The following is a 21,632-nucleotide window of genomic DNA, read 5'->3' on the forward strand; positions in this document are numbered from 1 at the left end:
CTGTTTTCTTGGCTGGTTGAGGCACCTGCCTGACTCAGGCGGGAGCCTCATGAACCCATACAAATCGGGATCGTATGATGTCATTAGGACCCAGATGCAATTTTAACTGCCTGCTGAGCGGAGCGTCTGCTGTGGACTCCAAACGCTCCAGTGCGTCTGTGTCTGTGGCTTTTTAATGCAGCCAACTCATTAACATTTTATTTCCGTGATGAGGATCTGCATGACACAATCTCAACTGGAGTATTTAAAGAGTCAATTCAAAGATGGAATTTGGAGGAATTTGGAGTTGGAAGCAAGAGAAGACGAACTGTGAGAATGGATTCAGGATGGTCAAAGGCTGCGTCCCACTTTAATGAACTTCCTTTGACGTACTGCTGGGGGCAGTGAGGAGCCGGAGAGAGATATTCTTCCCCAGCAATGGGAGCAGGAAATCTGCTGCTGCCACGAATAAGGCGTGGTTGGAGGTGGCCCAGGAGATCAGCAGCAAAAGCATTGTGCCACGCTCCTGGATTCATTGCAGGAAGCGCTTTAATGACCTAACCAGGTCATGAAAGGTGAGTACAGTTGTACACTTACATCTGTTGTGCCCATCACACCCCCACCCCCCATTCTGCCTTGTCAAACCTGCTACATCACATCACTCCTCGCATTCACTTAGCTTGCAAGCGCACGCATACTTCTCTTTCTATGGACTGCCTCACATTCATCCATCTACCACTGCCACTTACCATCAGCCTTATGCAATTTGATGCCTTTCCCTGATAGTCACCCTCACCAAATGCACTCCATCCATCGGGTGAACATATGTCATTACATAGAAACATAGAAGATAGGAGCAGGAGTAGGCCATTCGGCCCCTCGAGCCTGCTCCACCATTCAATGAGATCATGGCTGATCATCCAAACTCAGTACCCTGTCCCTGCCTTCTCCCCATATCCCTTGATCCCTTTAGCCTTAAGAAATATATCTAACTCCTTCTTGAATATATTTAATGAATTGGCCTCAACTGCCTTCTGTGGTAGAGAATTCCAGAGGTTCACCACACTCTGGGTGAAGAAATTCCTCCTCATCTCTGTCCTAAATGGCTTACCCCTTATCTTTAGACTGTGACCCCTGGTTCTGGACTCCCCCGCCATCGGGAACATCCTTCCTGCATCTAGTCTGTCTAGTCCTGTTAGAATTTTATGAGTTTCAATGAGATCCCGTCTCATTCATCTAAATTCCAGCGAGTATAAGCCCAATCAACCCAATCTCTCCTCATACGTCATTCCTGCCATCCCCGATATCAGTCTGGTGAATCTTCGCTGCACTCTCTCCATGGCGAGAACATCCTTCCTCAGATAAGGCGACCAAAACTGCACACAATACTCAAGATGTGGTCTCACCAAGGCCCTGTACAACTGCAGCAAGACATCCTTGTTCCTGTACTCGAATCCTCTCGCTACGAAGGCCAACATACCATTTGCCTTCTTAACCACCTGCTGCACCTGCATGTTTACCTTCAGTGACTGGTGCACAAGGACACCCAGGTCTCATTGCACTTCCCCTTCTCCCAATCTATTGCCATTCAAATAATAATCTGCCTTCTTGTTTTTGCCACCAAAGTGGATAAGCTTGCATTTATCCACATTATACTGCATCTGCCCAATCACCCAACCTATCCAAATCATACTGGAGTTTCTCGGCATCCTCCTCACAGCACACACGCCCACCCAGCTTTGTGTCGTCTGCAAACTTGGAGATATTACATCTAGTTCCCTCGTCTAGATCATTAATATACATTGTGAATAGCTGGGGTCCTAGCACTGATCCCTGCGATACCCCACTAGTCACTGCCTGCTACTCGGAAAAAGACCCGTTTATTCCAACTCTTTGCTTCCTGTCTCCAAACCAGTTCTCTATCCAAGTCAGTACCTGTTATGTTCATAATGAAAACGTCTATTTATTTATGAGCAGCTAGCTTGTGCTAGTCATTTATTCAGCCATGTGGACTAGTGTACAGGCATCCATCTTGACTACTGCCTTGTGGGTAGCCCCCTACTAAACATACAGCTCCACCTAGTGTACCATTCTAGAATGACATGTTACTGATCATTACATCCCCCTTCCTTTGGGGTTAAACAAAATCAATATCAATCAATATCAATCAATCATAACGACATAAACATCTTCACAACAGTCAACACATTTTCAAAGCTTTACTTTATGAACTCTAAGCTTTTCATTCTTTTATTATAGTTTTCTTTGTACTCAAAGATTAAGTCTATCAGGCTTTTTTACTTCGCGTGTGGATCTTCTCAGCACAGGTAAGTCTGATGTGTTTTCATGAGAGGCTGTATGTGTGTTTGTGTTAGATTGTTCTGGTGGTGAGTGACAAGATTCAGTTGCGGCATTGTCATCGATTTGCTCTTGGATAGTTTCTTGTGTTTTCAGGAGGGAACAGCGGTTCCTCCTGAGAATCTGTCCTTCCTCAGTTCTAACGGTGTATGACCTTGGTCCTACTTCCTCAAGAACTGTAGCTTTCCTGTTCCATGCATTTGGATCCTCAATCCTGACAACATCATCCCTTGTCAATGGTTTCAGAGTTTTGGATGACTTGTCATAGTGTGATTTCTGTTTCAGCTTTTACAGTTGAAGTCTCTGTCTTAGTTCCTTAATCTGCTTTTCTTTTGCACAGCTGGGTAGCGTGGTGCACAACTTGCGACCCATTAGGAGTTCAGCAGGTGAAGAACCACAGTCTAAAGGGGAGGCTCGGTAGCTCAGCAGGGCGAGATAAGGATCAGACTTGCTTTCTGTTGCTTTCTTCAGTAGCTGTTTGAGAACGTGAACACCTTTCTCTGCCTTACCATTCGACTGAGCATACAGAGGACTGGATGTGATGTGTTGAAAGTCATAATGTGCTGCAAACTGTTGCCACTCCTTACAGTTGAAGCACGGACCATTGTCGCTAACGGCAATCCTGGGAATTCCATGTCTGGCGAAGATGGATTTAACATGCATTATGACACTGCTTGCTGATGTGCTTGAGAGCAGCGCCATCTCAGGATAGTTTGAATAGTAGTCAATCACTATTAGATAGTCTTTACCATTCAAATGAAAAAGGTCCATACCAACCTTTTGCCATGGTGCTGTTGGTAAGTCAGCTACTATCATTGGTTCCTTTGCTTGTTTGTTTTGGTGTTTCTGACATGTCTCACATATGCCTATCATGTTCTCAATGTCCTTATTTATGCCAGGCCAATAAACAGTGTCTCTTGCTCTCCTTTTGCATTTTTCAATTCCGAGGTGTCCCTCATGAATCCTTTTGAGCATGTCTTGACGTAGAGCCTGTGGAATGACTATTCTGTTCTGTTTTAGTAATAGCCCACTTGCGACACTTAACTCTGACGTGATGTGATAGTACTTTGGACAGGAACCTTTTGGCCAACCATGATGAATGTTCTCTATTACTGTTTGTAGCACTGTATCTTTTACTGTTTCTTCTGCTATTTGCTTTGATTTTGTGTCTGACACGGGCAGCGCAGCAGTGACCATACTCACATGAACATCCACGTCTTCCTCAGTAGAGCTCACATGACTCATTGTGGGTGCTCGGGATAGTGCATCTGCTAACACTATGTGTTTGCCTGGTATGTAGATCAGTTCAAAGTCATATCTTTGCAGCTTCATCATGAGTCGTTGAATCCTTGGAGACATCTCATTCAGATTTTTTTTTATGATGGCAACCAGTGGGCAGTGGTCTGTCACAACTGTGAAGGTGGGAAGTCCATATATGTAGCCATGGAACTTTTCTAGTCCAACTACCAAGCCTAGACATTCCTTTTCAATCTGGGCGTATCGACACTCAGTCAGTCATAGACCTGGAGGCATAGGCAACAGGCTTCCAAACTTCACCCTCTGCTTGTAGCAAGACCGTGCCTTGGCCATCTTTTGATGCATCCATTGACACTTTGATTCTCTTTGTTGGGTCAAAGAAGGTGAGTACAGGTGTGGTTGTCAGCATTGTTTTGAGGTTCATCCACTCTTGTTCATGTCTTTCTGTCCATGCAAACTCATTTGTTTTATGTAGCAGGTCTCGCAGACAGGCTGTCTTGGCTGACAAGTTAGAAATGAACTTTCCAATGAAGTTTATCATCCCCATGATGCATAGCACTCCTTTTTTGTCAGTGGGTCGGGGCATTTTGAGTATGGCGTTTACTTTTTCCATATCTGGCTCTATTCCTTTACCAGATAGATTATCTCCTAGGAAAGTGACTTCCTGGACGCCAAACTGACACTTGGCTTTGTTGAGCTTCAGTCCATTCCGGCGTATGCTCTGTAGCACTTCAGTCAGTCTCTCATTGTGTTCTTTCAGTGTGGAGCCCCAGATGATGATGTCATCAACATAGACCCGAACTCCTGCCAGACCTTCAATTATGTGTTTCATCGCTCTATGAAAGATTTCAGATGCAGATATTATCCCGAAAGGCATTCTGAGGAAACAATACCTGCCAAATGGTGTGTTGAAGGTACAGTATTTGGTGCTCTCCATCCAGTTTTAGTTGCCAAAATCCTTGTGAGGCATCGAGCTTTGTGAAGTATGTGGCACCTGACATTTCACTGGTGATTTCTTCTCGCTTGGGAATCTGGTAGTGTTCATGTTTTATGTTTGCATTTAAGTCCTTTGGATCCATGCATACTCTTAGATCATTGTTCTTTTTCTTTACACATACCATGGAGTTAACCCAGTCTGTTGGCTCTTCGACTTTCCTGATGACTCCTAGTGTGGTCATTCTGTCCAGTTCTTTCTTGAGCCGGTCACGCAGGGGTGCTGGAACTCTCTGTGGAGCATGTACCACTGGCTGAGCATCCTCCTTTAGCTGGATCTTGTAAGTGAATGGTAGAACTCCAAATCCTTTGAACACATCCTGGTAATTACTCACTACAGAATCCACGGAGTCATCTGGTCTGCTTTTGGCACAGTTTATACGGTAGACTCTCTTGACCAGTTCTAAGTCCTCACAAGCTTTGTCACCTAGTAGTGAATCAAGTCCTTCAGCCACAACAGAAAACATGAGATGATGCACTTTGTCTTTGACTGTCACTTTAAGTGTGCATACACCTAAGCTATCTATTTTCTGTCCATTATAGTTCTTCAGTAGTACTGACTGTTTCTGTATTTTGGGCTTTTCTTTCATATTTTTAATGTCACTCATACTGATAAGTTTGCTTTTGCCCCAGTGTCTAGTTTCAATGTAACTAATGCTCCATTTACCTGCAGTGACATCATCCATTTGTTCTCTTTTACTGCATTAACTTTATGTTCAGCATTGTCCATTCCTGAGGACTGCACATTTTCTGTATCTTTTCTATATTGTCACATGACACCATTCCTACAAAAAATGTCTCACTTAAATCAGTGTCCTCAATCACATTGACTTGTTGCCCTTTCTTTGTTTTTACTTTTGAAAAGCATTGTTTGGCAAAGTGATTCTTTCCATTACATTGTGTGCACATTTTTCCAAACGCTGAGCATTGTCTTGACTGGTGCTGGTAACCACAGCGTTTACAATTAAGAGTTCCATCCTCCAATTGCTTTGCATTTCTGTTCTGCCCATATTTCTTCCCCTTGCAGAACACAGCACCGACAGCAGCACAGTCACTCATTACAGTCGCATTATTATTAATTTCACTGAAAGTCTTCGCGTGCTTCTGAGCTAGCTCACTGGCATGGCATATTTTCACAGCATCCTCCAATGTTAGTTCGGTTTCTCTCAACAAATGTTCCCTGACTTTTTTATCATGAATACCAAACACAATCTGGGCACGAATCATGGATGATTTCAGTTCAGAGAAATTATATGTCTGTGCTTTCAGTTTCAGATCAGTCACAAAGCTATCAAAAGTCTCATTTTGCTGCTGTGTCCGTGAACGGAACACGTACCTCTCATAGGTCTCGTTCTTTTTGGGAGAACAATGTGTATCAAACTTCTTTAGCACATCGTCCATTTTTTCTCTGTCCTCCTCTTGATCAAATACAAACGTATTAAATACCTCTATCACCTGTGGGCCTGCAACCGTGAGCAGCAACGCTATTTTCCTTGCGTCTGGCTTCGTACCGAACCCGATGGCAGTAATGTATATTTCGAATTGTTGTTTGAAAGTCCGCCAATTGCAGTCAACATTCCCCGTGAGTTTCAAACCCTCCGGTGGCTTCAAATTCTCCATGTCGCATTTCACAATATTCAGCAGATATTACCAATCCTGGTACCATGTTATGTTCATAAATAAATAAACGTTTTCTTTATGAACAGCTAGCTTGAGCTAGTAATTTATTCAGCCATGTGGACTAGTGTACAGGCATCCATCTTGACTACTACCTTGTGGGTAGCCCCCTACTAAACATACAGCTCCACCTAGTGTACCATTCTAGAATGACATGTTACTGATCATTACAGTACCTTGCCCCCAATCCCTTGTGCTTTAACTTTACACGCTAATCTCTTATGCGGGACCTTATCGAAAGCCTTCTGAAAGTCCAAATACACCACATCCAGTGGTTCTCCCTTTTCTATTCTACCAGTTACATCCTCAAAAAATTCCAGTAGATTAGTCAAGCACGATTTACTTTTGTAAATCCATGTTGACTTTGTCCGATCCTGTCACTGTTTTCCAAATGCTCTGCTATTACATCTTTTATAATGGACTCTAGCATTTTCCCCACTACCGATGTCAGGCTTACTGGTCTATAATTCCCCGTTTTCTCTCTACCACCTTTTTTGAATAGTGGGGTAACATTAGCTACCCTCCAATCCATGGGAACTGTTCCAGAGTCTATAGAATTTTGGAAGATGACCAGCAATGCATCTACTATTTCTAGGGCCACTTCCTTAAGTACCCTAGGATGTAGATTATCAGGCCCTGGGGATTTATCGGCTTTTAATCCCGTCAATTTCCCTAACACCATTTCCCTACAAATACTGATTTCTTTCAGTTCCTCCCTCTCATTAGGCCCTATGTTCCCCAACATCACTGGGAGGTTATTTGTGTCCTCCTTTGTGAAGACAGAACCAAAATATATATTTAATTGGTCGGCCATTTCTTTGTTCCCCATTATAAATTCCCCTGATTCTGACTACAAGGGACCTATGCTTGACTTCACCAATCTTTTTCTCTTTACATATCTATAGAAGCTTTTACAGTCTTAATTAATCCCTTTGTCCTCCTTTGCTGAATCCTAAACTGCTCCCAATCCTCAGGTTTGCTGCTTTTTCTGGCCAATTTATATGTACTCTCCTTGGATCTTATGCTATCCCTAATTTCCCTTGTTAGCTACGGTTGAGTCACCTTTTTTGTTTTATTTTTATGCCAAGCAGGGATGAACAAATTCTGTAGTTCATCCATGCAATCTTTAAATGTTTGCCATTGCCTATCCACCGTCAACCCTTTAAATAACATTCACCAATCCATCCTATCGAACTCGCGCCTCATACCATCGAAGTTTCCTTTATTTAAATTCAGGACCCTAGTCTCTGAGTCAAATACTTCACTCTCCATCTTAATGAAGAATTCTATCATATTATGATCGCTCCGCCCCAAGGGGCCTCACACAACAAGATTGCTAATTAATCCTTTCATTGCATAATACCTAGTGCAAGATGGCCTGATCTCTAGTTGGTTCCTTGACATATTGGTCCAGGAAACCATCCCGTATACACTCTAGGAATTCCTCCTCCACAGTATTGTTACTAATTTGGTTAGCCCAATCTATATGTAGATTAAAGTCACCCATGATAACTGCTGTGCCCTTATTGCACATGTCTCTAATTTCATTTAATGCCATCCCCAACCTTAGCATTACTGTTTGGGGGTCTGTATACAACTCCCACTGACATTTTTTGCCCCTTGGTATTTCTCAGCTCTACCCATACAGATTCCACATCATCAGAGCTAATATCCTTCCTTACTGTTGTGTTAATCTCCTTTTTAACCAGCAATGCTACCCCACCTCCTTTTCCTTTTTGCCTGTCTTTCCTGAATATTGAATACCCCTGGATGTTGTTCCCAGCCTTGGTCACCCTGGAGCCACGTTTCCGTAATCCCAATCATATCATAATCGTTTACATCTATTTGCACAGCTAATTCATCCACCTTATTACGAATGCTCCTCGCATTAAGACACAAAACCTTCAGGCTTGTTTTTTTAACACTCAGACATTTTAGACTTATTATTTACTGTGGCCATGTTTGATTTAAACCCTTGATTTCTCTGACTGCCACTTTTGCTTTTCTCCTTCCTGTCTTTTGCTTCTATCCTTGTTTCCCTTTCCTCTGTCTCCCTGCACAGGTTCCCAACCCCCTGCCATTTTAGTTTAAACCCTCCCCAACAGCACTAGCAGACACTTCCCCAAGTACATCGGTCCTGGTCCTGCCCAGGTGCAAACCGTCCAGTTTGTACTGGTCCCACCTCCCCCAGAACCCGTTTCAATGTCCCAGGAATTTGAATCCCTCCCACTTGCACCATTCCTCTAGCCACATATTCATCTGAAATATACTTCTATTTCTACTCTGACTTGCACTTGGCACTGGTAGCAATCCTGAGATTACTACCTTTGAGGTCCTATTTTTTTAATTTACCTCCTAACTCCCTATATTAAGCTTTTAGGACCTCATCCTGGTTTTAACCTATATCGTTGGTACCTATATGCACCACAACAATGGGCTGTTCACCCTCTCCCCCCCAGAATGCCCTGCAGCCACTCCGAGACATCCTTGACCTATGCACCAGGGAGCCAACATACCATCCTGGAGTCTCGTTTGTGGCCGCAGAAACGCCTATCTGTTCCCCTTACAATAGAATCCACTATTACTATAGCTCTCCCACTCTTTTTCCTCCCGTCCTGTGCAGCAGAACCACCCACAATGCCAGGAAGTTGGCTGCTGCTGCCTTCCCCCGATAAGCCATCTCCCTCAACAATATCCAAAGCGGTATATCTGTTTCAGAGGGGGATGGCCACAGGGGACCCCTGCACTACCTGCCTGCACCTACTACTCTTCCTGGTGGTCACCCATTCCCTTCCTGCCTGTGCAGCCTTTACCTGCGGTGTGACCAACTGATTAAACGTGATATCCACGACTTCCTCAGCATCAGCATCGCGAATGCTCCTGTCTGTATCCATTCACAGCTCCAGTGCCGCAATGCAGTCTGCCAGTAGCTGCAGCTGGATACACTTCCTGCACACATGGATGTAAACGATTATGATATGATTGGGATTACGGAAACGTGGCTCCAGGGTGACCAAGGCTGGGAACTCAACATCCAGGGGTATTCAGTATTCAGGAAAGACAGGCACATGTGTCCCTGATTTCCCACATAGCGCAGGAGGAGCATGCCATGGGGCCGAGCTGTCCTGCCATGACTTACCTTTAATTAATTCAAATTAAATTAAGTCAAATCAATACCACTAATTGCACTACAATTAAATGATATACTCAAGGGCCCTTGTTTCCTAGCACTCCCCGCTACACAACAGAGACCTTAACAACTATAAACCAGAAAATTAAGACCTTTTAAACTTTATAAACTATTAACCTTAACTGTCAAACTATAAAGTAGTATAAATACTCACCTGGCCGTACTCACCCAATCAGCTGCTTCCCCTGCGCTGGCGTCACTTTCTGTACTGTGACGTCACTCTCGAATTCTGCCGCCACTCCCGCTGCTCCCTCGCAGGTCCGCCACTCCCGCTGCTCCCTCGCAGGCCCGCCACTCCTACTGCCGCTGCTCGACTGGGCCTGAAAATCACCAACCTTTATTTTCACCCACAGCCGCTGCTCCCTCGCAGGTCCGCTGCTCCTGCTGCTCGACTGGGCCTGAAAATCACCAACCTTTATTTTCACCCACAGCCGCTGCTCCCTCGCAGGTCCGCCGCTCCCGCTGCTGCTGCTGCTGCTGCTCGACTGGGCCTGAAAATCACCGACCTTTATTTTCACCCACAGCCGCTGGTCCGCCGCTCCTGCTGCTGCTGCTCACTCATAGGTCTGCTCTTTCACCCGTTGCAGGAGAAGATAGTGCAAAACACAAGGGAGTGGGAGAGAATCGGAGGTGGTCCTCCACAGATCACACAGCTAACAACTGCAGAGGAGGAAGCACTGGAGATCAGTGGTGTCTCGGCATCCCTGGCCTGGGGAGATGGGGACCCTGCAGCTACCTGGTGACGGAATCAAATTTATTGCACACACATGTCATACAACACTCGGTCATGTTAACTTGATTTCAGCAGGGAATGAAATATGATCATCTTCATAATGATAAGTTGCCACATTTTTACCATGCCAGTACTAATTCATATCTTTTATCTCTGACAGGGCCTTCACGTGTGCAGCAGCGACCATGGACCTCGCAGATGATGACTCCTCAGAGGCGCTCACTCCCTCTGAGGGTGCACCATCACAGGACTCATGCTTACCATGCACCAGCTCAGATACTCACACTTCGGTGGGACCAATTAGATAGATAGTTGGGCTTTCACCTGGTGACTCACACTTCACAAAAGAGCAAGAGCAGACTGTGGTGGCAGTGACAGCTGTGAAGAGTTCGCATCAGCGAGCACAGCCCTCGCCAATCTCTGCTCAGCCGGACGTAGATGCTGTACCCTGGGAGCTGTCGATGAAAAGGATAATCATTGAGGAGCAGCAGAGAATGTATGATGTATTGACAGGCCTTCCAAGCACAATGACCATGATTGCGGAGAGAATGGAGCAGTCTGCCTCTGGGCTGATGTCGCAGGGCATTGCGACTATGTCTTCTAGCATGGATAGAGTGGCCAACTCCGAGGAACATCAAACGCGATGATAAAATGAGTCCATGCACGCCTTGACCACGGCCGTGCACACTCTAGATGCCAACATGTCTGCCGCCCTAAATAGAATGACAGATACCTTAGCCTTGGCCTTACAGCATTGCACTGATCTGCACCAAGCTGCCCTCCAGCAGAGTGGGGGTTGCAGTGAAGTGCAGCTGGGCAGTTCTGATGAAAGGTCACCGACCTGAAACGTTAACTCTGTTTCTCTCTCCACAGATGCAGCCTGTCCTGCTGAGTATTTCCAGCATTTTCTGTTATTATTTCAGATTTTCAGCACCCACGGTATTTAGCTTTAGTAAAACTTAGCAGTTGCAAAAGGGTATGCAGACTGGTGTAAGAGAAAATGTTATGTTGTGAAGTTTCCGTTCTTTAGTAGAATCACATAAATTTTATTAGTTTGCACCACTTTCCCATCTTGCCCATTCTTGGTTGCTGGGTGGCACGTCGCCTTTTATCTTGTTTGATAATGAATGGGAAGACATGATTTCATGGTGACCAATAGGGGGATGCACAAGGGGTGGTTGGTTGTTTGCAGGACTGCTTTGTGTCTGTGGCATTGGAGGGGGGTGGTGGGGGGGGGGGAGGGGGCTGGGTGTGGGAAGAGTACCCGTTGCATGTGCTTCTGACATTGGTCCACTGGTGCAACCTAAGGGCATCCCTGGCACCCCAGGTAGCAATGTGAGCAGCTGGTGCTGCATTGCCCTCATCACCTTCCTCCTCATCATCTTCCCCATCTTCCTCCTCTTCCTCTTCCTCCTCGGAATCGTCCGCTGCCAAGCAGACAATCTGCACTCTGCGCCTTGTTCCTCCTGCAGGTCCAAACCTCGCTGCTGCGCAAAGTTGTGCAGAGTGCAGCACACCACAACCACTCTGGACATCCTTGCTGGTGCGTACAGAAGGGCGCCTCTGATCTGTCTAGGCATCTGAAGTGTATCTTCAGTGTGCCAATGGCTTGTTTGCTCACACATCTGGTGGTCATATGGCATTCATTGTAGTGCTGTTGGGCTTCATTGTTCAGGTTTCTGACAGGTGTCATCAGCCAAGCTTGAAGTGGGTATCCCTTGTCTCCTAGCAGCCACCCCTTAAGTCTGCTTGCAGGTCCAAAGAGGTCAAAGAGCTTGGACTGCTGCAGAACAAAAGCATCATGGGAGCTCCTCGGGAACTTTGTGCACACCTGCAGAAATATCTTTTTGTGATTGGACACCAGGTATGCATTGATGAAGTGGAAGCACTTACAGTTCACAAATACATCTGGTTGCTCTGAGGGTGTGTGGATTGCCACTGCACCTATGGGAAGCCAGCCAGAAATGCAAACCTGAGCACCCACTCATTTTGACTGACATCATCACAGGCGAAGTTGACATAATTGCTGGCCCTGGCAAACAACCCATCAGTTACTTGTCTTATGCATTTGTGGCCGCTGACTGGGAGATCCCTGATTTTTCTCCAGCAAAGCCCTGCAAGGATCGGGAGGCAAAAGATTGAGGGTGGTGGTCCCTTTGACAGCCACTGGTAACATGTGGTGGTGCCTCCTGCGAGCTGCACCCATCTGCTCCTCCCCTCTCTGCTGCTCCCTTGTCTGCTGTCCGGCTGCAGGTCTCTGGACAGCACATTGCTGCTGTTGCTGGTCTCCTCTCTGATGTCCAGCTTCAGGTCTCTTGACAGCAGGCTGCTGCTGGTGTTGGTGGTGGTCATATTGTTCCTCATCCGAGGTCCAATCTAAGGCAGCCAAGGTGCCACCCTGATGTGATTCAGAAAATATCCAAAGTGTAGAAAGTAAACTCTCAGCAAAAGTACTATAAGCAAGTAGGTAAGAAAGGAGCTGAGTATTTATTGCAATATTTCCATGAGTTCTAATCAGCCCCCTCAGTTGCCATTGTGTTCTCACCTTGCTTTCAATGGCAAGTTTCAGGAAGCCTGGGAAACCCGTGGATGCAACGACAAACTTAAAATTGTGTTGAAATATTGCTCCAATTGAGCAATTACCATATGTTAATAGGTAACCCACTTCACCCGAGGGTGACCACACACTCACCTAGGTTAAACTTCCCTTTTTTTCACTGTTTGTCATGGTGACGTAGTTTGGTACTACAAAATGGAATATCTTTCTATTTTCGGCATCCAGCATTAGCATTAAATACTTCCAGACCAACTCATCATTGGTAGATGCAAAGTTATGTTCCCTCAGCTTTGTCCCAGCAATGTGCCTCAGCCCCAGCCTCCACTGCACCAGTCTGGATTTTATAGTTTCTGTACATCAGACACCTGTCTGCTTTCTCTGCGTGAGATTGCCATTTTTTGAGTGAAATTGCAATTTTGTGCCAAATTGTGGGTGGCCTTGTACTGTGGAACAGCATCCAGTAGGAACTTGGTTGAGACGCTGGCAAACCCGTTTCACATAGGGCCCTCACAGCAGCAGAATGTAGCTGAATCTTAACTCCCCAAAACGGGTGGGTTGAGGTCAGTTCAAGGTTAAAATTTTTAAAATCTGAAACAGGAACCCAACCCACCTCGAACCCACCCACTTCCGGCTTTAACGGATGCGGGATGAGGGGCGGGCGACCAATCCACTCGCAGGAGGCGGTTGGTCATTTAAATATTATAATGATGCTGCGTGCCTTCATTTTAATAGTATTTCTACTTTAACTCATATCGGCTGGGTTTCCCAGGCCTCGGGATACCCGACAGGTGAAAGGAGGCGAGAAGGGCTGAATCCATGAGGTAAATGCTTTTACAGCACTGCTTGTGGGCCAGGAGGAGCGTTTCCTCCAGGCTCAACAAGCTACCCAGTAAACACATTCCCTCCCCGTGATCTCTCTGCTTCACCCACCACCACACCATTGGACCCAATCCCCCCACTCTAACATCACCTGCAACCCCGACCACCATCGACCCCTCCCCCACGATCGGACCCCCCCTCCGACCGCCATCGAATCTCCTCCGCGCGCCCCCCCCCCCGGCAGTCAGATCTCTTTCCTTGGTCGGAATCCCCCCCCCCACGCGATTGAACACCCCCGTGATTGGACACCCCCCCTCCCCCTCCCCACTAGACCTACCTGCTCTCAGGCCAGCTTGGCTGTGGCCTTGTGCTGTAAGATTTCGCACCCGACAGATCTCTAGCTTGTCAATCAGGCTGGCTGTGGGCAGGAAACCTGCAGAAATTTTTTTAAAGACGTCCAGGGCGTTCAGGAAGCCCATATTTCCGTGTGTCCCAACCTCAAAACTGTACCCCTGCACGAACGGGCCTTCAAGCCAAAATCCTTGCCTTTCATTCCACTTATCCAGGTTAGATTTTAGCCCAGGTCCCAGAAGTGAAAGAGCAGTAAGCTAATCCAGATTCCATCACTGAATCCATTTTTAATTTGCCCTAGTTTAAAATGACTTTTCTGTTTCTCTGTATCACTAAAGCAGGAAAGCTATTCACAGAATTTGTCAGAATTACAATGGCTCTGAAATTCTACAGAGCGATCACCAGTCTCTGGCCTTACGATGGCAGGAGACTGGTGTAAAGAGCTGGAAATGGATGTTTACATTGTTTCTTTTAGGTTTCCGACAGTCACCTGCCGAATTTGCAGCAGGAGGGCGGAATAACTTCCATCTGATTCAGTGCCTCTACAATCAGTCACTAAGAGCAGTGCAGAGTAACTTGTTCAACTTGGAAGTATTTGGTCCCTCTGGGGAAACTACTTCGCTCCTGGTAGCCCAGTGTGATTAAAACTCTCTTAAATTCAACAGTGCAGCTATGCAAGATAATGCCAGAAGCATTGGCCCCGATATTTACGGGGAGGGAACAGAAATGTCTGTCAGTGGGCAGGAAACCTGTAAATGCTGGGAAGGCAGAGGTCCTGCCGAATTTAATGGCAGGACCTCATTAAAAAAATGTTACTCCATTTCCTGCCTGGCAGCCGGACAGATAGATGGCTGGTTGGCTGCTAGGTGCCGGGCGGGAAAGCCAGCGGTAGAAGGCAGCAGCTGGGAACCACTGAGGATGGTCCCCAGCAATCGAGTGGATTGGGGCTCATGGGGGAAGGGGCTCAGAGAGTGATGGAGAGGCAGGAGGGAGAGATCGTCGATGGGGGGAAACATCAGATCACGGAGCTTTATTTAAATATTTAATTACCGACCTGCCTCTCCAGAGTGGGTATCTCGACCAACCCTAAACCCGCTGCCATTAAACCAGCATATTTGTGGTGGGCTGGGATTGAGTTTCTCATTTTTAACAATTCAACCACCCCCCCCCCCCCCCCCCGAGACACAGTCCCGCCCATCCTGGTGACGGGGTGGGTTCGGGGAAGGTTGTTAAAATTACCCCCATTGTATGTGTTTGGGATTTAAATTCATAAACCAAAGGTCATTTTCTGAAAACATAGATGCATTCACTTACCCTGCCTAGCAGGCACACATAGGTTAAAAGTAATTTATCGTGGCAAAAGGGTATTGGAAGAACAAAAATCTGCTAAACTAAAGTTAACTTCAATTCTTTCACTCATACTAGCAAATCTCCTGTGTAATTACTCACAAGTAGTCTTGGCTCTGGAACATAACTGTTACGTTTAACTGCTACCCTGGCCAGTCTCTAAGGCCACTGCTCTGGATAGACAAATCTGGTTAATTGTAGCGACTTACAATCCGTGACAGCCAGTCAGAGTGTAGGTCAATGACTGGCTTTTTTTAATCTTTCTTTAAAAAGTGTGAAATCTGGGGTGTAATGTAAGCAGACTGGATACAAGACATGTTATAACATGTGAAAGAAGGCTAGTAATGAGCATGTTCCTGTTATACTACAAACAACAAACTGATGCAAAACAATCTCAAAAAACTTGAATAGACTGAATTAAAGTTTTCTTCATACTTGAAGCCCACCTGGAATTATGTACATTATAAAGACTGTTTGGGGGTAATTTTCAATTTGGACACAGATGGAAAGCTGTCAGTTGTGGATTGGTTGCCTGTTATACAGCCCACCCAATTTCCCTTTCCACTGAAGTAAAAAAAAATCAGGCAGGGTGTGTAATGGGTGGCCGATCCGCAACCTTTAGTCTCCTGCCCGTGTCCAAAGTGAAAATTACTCCCTTTCTGTTGTTGCTTAAATCTAAGATTTATCTCCTGTACAAACATACAGGCCTAATATTGCTCTACTAGCATTACAGGGTAGTCATGTGAAGAAGCGAGTGGTAAGCATTATATCTGAGGCCCCCTCAGATCAGAGGGTCTGACGGAGCCAAGCAGTAAGGCAAGGGAGGCCATGAAGACAAGTGCTCCTTTTTTTCCCACTCTCCCATCAGTCCTCCAGGCCTGGAGGCCTCCTGGCTGCTATTCTCACCCTATTTCCCAGCATAAGGCACTACCAGGGTGCAGACCTATGCCACGGGTACAACGAGCCATACTAATGACCTGCCCACCAAATTTAGGCAGCTGAACAAGCAGAGTGCACATCAGATAGGCACCACCTGTCTAGTGCCCAGACGAGTGGGTGAGGAATATCAGAACTATAATGTTAGATGCTCTTGAGTAAAAGCATGAATCATAGCTCAGCCATAGTTCAGTCCAAATACAAACTTGAACAAAATTAGAAGCAGGAACTACATGAATGTTTTTATTTAGTTCTATGTCTTAGAATTCTACAGATAGGTGATATATAACCAGAGCATAAATTGATTCCTTTGCACATGAGTAAGAATTTGTTTGAGATGAATGTACTCAATTTGATTGTTTTGTCTCTTCTTCAATATGTCAGGACTGGTTTGAAGTTGGAGCCCCTCCTGTCTTCTGGTTGTCTGGTTTTTTCTTTACTCAAGCTTTTCTAACAGGGGGTCAGCAAAATTATGCCAGAAAATACACCATTCCCATTGACCTGCTCACATTTGACTATGAAGTACTCGAGGACAAGAAGTACAGGTCTCCCCCGGAAGATGGTAAGAGAAACACAACTTTAACATGTAACAGTATTGTCACTGCGATTTTGGTAAAGTGCAAAGGTTGGTGTCAAGTGACATCTTACGCTACCAAGCAGTGGTACACATGAGCACTATTCAAAAAAATGAAAGAAAGAATTTAGCGCCTTTTGCAACCACCGGATGTTCCAAAGCGCTTTACAGCCAATAAAGTACTTTTTTGAAGTGTAGTCAATGTTGTAATATAGGAACTGCAGCAGCCAATTTGCGCACAGCATGCTCCCACAAACAGCAATGTGATAATGACCAGATAATTTGCTTTTTAGTGATGTTGATTGAGGGATAAATATAGGCCAAGACACCGGAGATAACTTCCCTGCTCTTCTTCGAAATAGACCCATAGGATCTTTTACGTCCACCCGAGAGAGCAGACAGGGCCTCGGTTTAATGGCTCATCTGAAAGACGGCACCTCCAACAATGCAACACTCCCTCAGCACTGCACTGGAGTGTCAGCCTAGATTTTTGTGCTCAAGTCTCTGGAGTGGGACTTGAACCCATAACATTCTGACTCAGAAGCTACCAACTGAGCCATGGCTGACACTAAAATGGGACGCTTGTATTTTGTGTAATTTTGTTCCCAAATTTCACAATTGAAAACTTTCCTGAAATCCGTAAGAATATGCATAGTACATTAATTTTATTGCTGATACATGTATATGACAACAGCAATCTCTTGTAATTGTATTGCTTTGCAAGCAAAATCACTGGGGATAAGGATGAAGGCTCGCAACGGGGAGCCATTCCTGCTGGAAGTATACATTCAGTAATTGCAGGTACAATCCCCAAGATTTCCTGTCCATTAAGGATTTTGCTAAATCAGCTCTATTGTGTGATCATTAGATTGTTAAGGCTCCTTTAAGTTACTTATTTTTACTCCTTTGAACATTTGCAACACTTGTGCATAGCTCTGACCTGAAGTCAGCTTCTTTAGTGAGTCAGGTTCTGCAGTAATCCCAGAAGTGAGTCACCGTTGAAGCATTTCAGGCCACTTGCTATTCACACTTCAGTATTGGGCCCAATATGCTTTACAGTGCAGTGTGGTAGAACGATATGATCCTGCACTCGACTGGGCTCCTAATCTCAGAGGTGCTGATCTGACAGGCTCCAAGCAGCAAGGTATTTCCCATCAGAGAGGAGGGGGGAGAAAATTGGACTTAAATCTTTACCAAACAGTTCTTGTGAATTTTCTGGTAGTGGACAACAAGTAGATGTTCGTCTGAGAGCAGGGTGCCTGCCTCACCCTATTGGCTCAAGAAGTATATAATCCACAGGGACTAGTAATAGAAGTGAACTGGAGGCAAGAGAGGGTTAGGGTAAACACGCTACAACCACCCACAGAAAATTGGAACCACAACATTCCAGTACTGAGTGGCTTGATGAATCAATCAATGATGAACGTTGTGTTTACGTGATTCAGAATTGGCTTAATGGGTGTGGCATCTTTACTGCTCTCTTTATAAATGTAAAAGCTTGTGGCTCAACTTCACCTGGATTTAAAACTTCATAGCAATTGTCAAAAAGCACAATCTTACCATTACGAAACAGGTTAATGTTTTGGAGGGCACACTTGCTAGAAATTACACAATAAACTAAGGGTACAATTTGATCTGAGATCTACCTAGTTAGTACCTTGCACAAATTCAATCATACCTATTTTCTGATTGCTTCACAGTTATCCTTTCAATCTCAGTTGGGGATACCATGATGTGAGTTAGGATACCTTTGCAAGACAGGCTGCACTTTGCATAATATTGTTACAGCATGACATGAAAGTAGTATCATTTATAAAGCACTAAAAGACCTGTTTATACTTTTTGTAACCCGAGGCAGAAGCGGCAAAATTGAAAAAGAGCCTGTTAACAAGTATCAAGTACCTGTTAACAGCCAGCTAAGTGGCTATAATCCTCTTCCGGCTGCTAGATGTCGGGTCCATGCGTAAATCGGGGACCCGACACTTGGGAAGATTGATTAGAGGCGGGTTGACAGTGGGTTTCCTACCCGCTGTCAATCTTTACGATTTTGACAGCGGTCCCGCCTCCAATCCCGCACTCTGAGGACTGGCAAAATTCCGGCCTAACTGTCCTGTTTAGTAGAGAGTTCGGCTTATGCCTGGATGCACACAGATTGCAAAGCTGTGTTCCCACTGTTTAGAATCTAAGGGCTGGATTTTACCCCCAACCCGCCTCTGTGCCATCTTCCCGGGAGGGGGGTAGCCAACCCGCGCCGGGTCCCGTCTCCTGGTGGTGGGAAGGGGATTACAGCCACTTAACTGCCTGTTAACAGGTAGTTAACAGGCAGGTAAGAGGATTATCACCATTTTTCCAGCAGAGGCGCAGACTTCCCGACGTCAGGAAATCCCGCTAGGGCCCCTGAGGTGAGCAGTGGGTCTGCGGGGGTCGGAGGTGTGCAAAGTACGCTGTGGAGGTAAGTGATGGGTGCAAGTGTGGAGCGGTAAGTATGTGAAGTGAGTGAAAAGAGGTTTGATGGGTCTTGAATACAAGGACTCATCAAACAACAGAGAATGTCAGTGTTTGACAGCTTCACAGAGCTGTCAAACGATGACAATTCATCTGTCAAAAATATTTGACAGATGAAAGGTCATACGCTGACGTTCTCTGTAACTGGCTTCTCCTTAATTGGCCTGCTAAGCCCGCTGGGCGGGCTTAACAAGGTCAATCAAGGGAAAATAGCGTGGGTTGGCCACAAGTCGATGGAGATGGGACTGAAACCCGACAAGCAGCAGTCCCGCCTCCAACGCGCTCCCATTGGCAAAATCACCCCCTAAATGTTGTAAAAAGTGGGGATGGGAAAATCACTGAGGTCTGGTAGGTTTAAAAAATGTGCAGGAGGCCCAGTACATTTTGTAAACCAGGTTTGACACCGCACAGGATTTACGCTCTTTCGGGGAAAAATTCAGTTGGTTTGCGCCTCCCGTTAGCACCTTAAGAGGGCGCTAATGGGGCGTAAAGCAACTAGCGCCCAGGCGCGGCGATGTTTGCGCCACTCGCGAAATTAACTAGACATTTTGCAGTGGCTCTAAACACTACCACCACAATCTCCTGCGCCGGCAGATCGTGACATCAGTCGCGTGCGCAACGCCCCGGTAGTGCCCCGGACCGGATATTGAGTGGCGCCCCTGCCTTACCGCCTGCCGCTAGCAATGACAGGTTGAGGGGAGCGTTTTGCAGTCAGAAAGGGACTGGGGGAGCGCTATTTAAAGGCGACCGCTTCCTGCTTTTTTTGTTGGTGACATTTTTGCACCACGCATTCTGAGAGAGAGAGAGAGAGAGAGAGAGAGACTTCTGGAGAGATTCAACGCTGTGTGAAGGAGTTTTGGGTACTGAGCAGTACTTTGCAGGTTCATTTTGATTTGCCCTTCCTTGTATCAATTTAGAAGAGACTGTGGGGGTTGCACTCAGCTCTTTCCCTGGGTCTCTCCATTGTTCTTTCCAGCAGATTTGATGTACAGGTCTCTCCAGACCGAGATTCAAGGCTGCAGTGAGCAGGATGTGGATGGAGAGCAAAATCAACCTTTCCCTTTAAGATAAAAACAAAAAATGCTGGAGAAACTCAGCAGGTCAAGCAGCATCTGTGAAGAGAGAAACAGAGTTAATGTTTCAGGTCGATGACCTTTCGTCAGAACTCCCCTTTAAGAACTGGCCGGCACCAGTGTGTCTGTGTTCCATTGCTGACTGACATCACATGAGCTTCGCCAGCGCTCTGAGGTAGCGCCTCGCTCCTCGGCCTTTGCGCCTTAAGACAGGTGTGAAGCGCCTGATTTAGCGCTCCAATCACCTCCAGGGGCGATAAAAGCCAAGTTTGCTGTTGGAGGCGATAATTAGCGCCAGGCGCTAAACTTTGCGCACGGCCGATAACGGCGACCCAAACGGGACGATGCTGAATTTTTCCCCCTTTGTGTACTGAAATATATGAGACTACCCTGTTCAGAAAATCTGCTTCACTCCGGAGGTTTTCACTCCTGATTTACACTACAAGTTTAGTGTCGATTTCCCCTTTGCACAAGTGCTAAGTTTGCTTTGTAAATGCACCCTTATATGTTTCAGAAAGAAAAGAAAGGCATTAATACAGTGCCTTGTAACATTTTAAAGTGCTTCATGTATACTTAATTACTTTGAAGTGCAGTGTTTGTAGTTATGTAGGCATTTTACATGCAGCAAGATCCCAAAAACAGCAATGTGATGAATGACCAGTTAAACTGTTTTCTTGTAGTATTGATTGAGAGACACCGGGAGAACATCCTGTTTTTCTTCTAATAGTGCCATGGAATCTTTATTATCCACCTGAACAGGCAGATGAGACCGTAGTTTAACATCTTAACTAAAGGACAGCACAGCCAACAGTGCAACACTCTCTCTGTACTGTACTCAGGTGTCAGCCTAGAATATGTGCTCAAGTCATGGAATGAGTTCTGAATTTTGAGTGACATTGCTATCCACAGAGCCAAACTGAATTAATCTGTAAAATAATTACCTGTCAAATTTCTAACGATGTGATCCATTTTCTGCTAATTTATAATACAAATGTTAAAATGTTTGTTCGTGTTGCGGTGGGGGGGGGGGCGTCAGTGGGCGTCAGGTTGCAGACCATGTGTAGCCTTTGCATTTCTATTCAAAAATCTGACCACAAATTAATTTATTAAAACACATTCCTCACAATCAGCTAGAAATCTAATGCCAGCAATGAAAACTGCTGCAAAATCAGAGCAAAACAAAAGATTTACTTCCTTCACAGCAGTTCCTTCATTGACCTACTACATCCTCAATTCCCTGGTTCAATCCCTGCTTCCTATTTAAATTGATACAGTCTCTCGAT

At 45.6% G+C, this 21,632-nt stretch overlaps 1 protein-coding gene across 2 annotated transcripts in view; it reads left to right on the forward strand.

Annotated features, from left to right (window-relative positions):
* The window catches only part of dnah7 (dynein, axonemal, heavy chain 7), an 816,199-nt gene that overhangs the window by 742,387 nt on the left and 52,180 nt on the right, over nt 1-21,632 (forward strand). For both annotated transcript variants that reach the window (XM_085985836.1, XM_085985837.1), the window contains exon 62: nt 16,582-16,759. In XM_085985836.1, coding sequence (XP_085841962.1) covers nt 16,582-16,759 — 178 coding nt within the window. The remainder of the gene's footprint in view (nt 1-16,581; nt 16,760-21,632) is intronic.

The sequence above is a fragment of the Somniosus microcephalus genome, chromosome 4 (assembly GCF_052327205.1).
Source record: "Somniosus microcephalus isolate GS21.2 chromosome 4, FLI_Smic_1.0, whole genome shotgun sequence".
Lineage (NCBI taxonomy): Eukaryota > Metazoa > Chordata > Chondrichthyes > Squaliformes > Somniosidae > Somniosus > Somniosus microcephalus.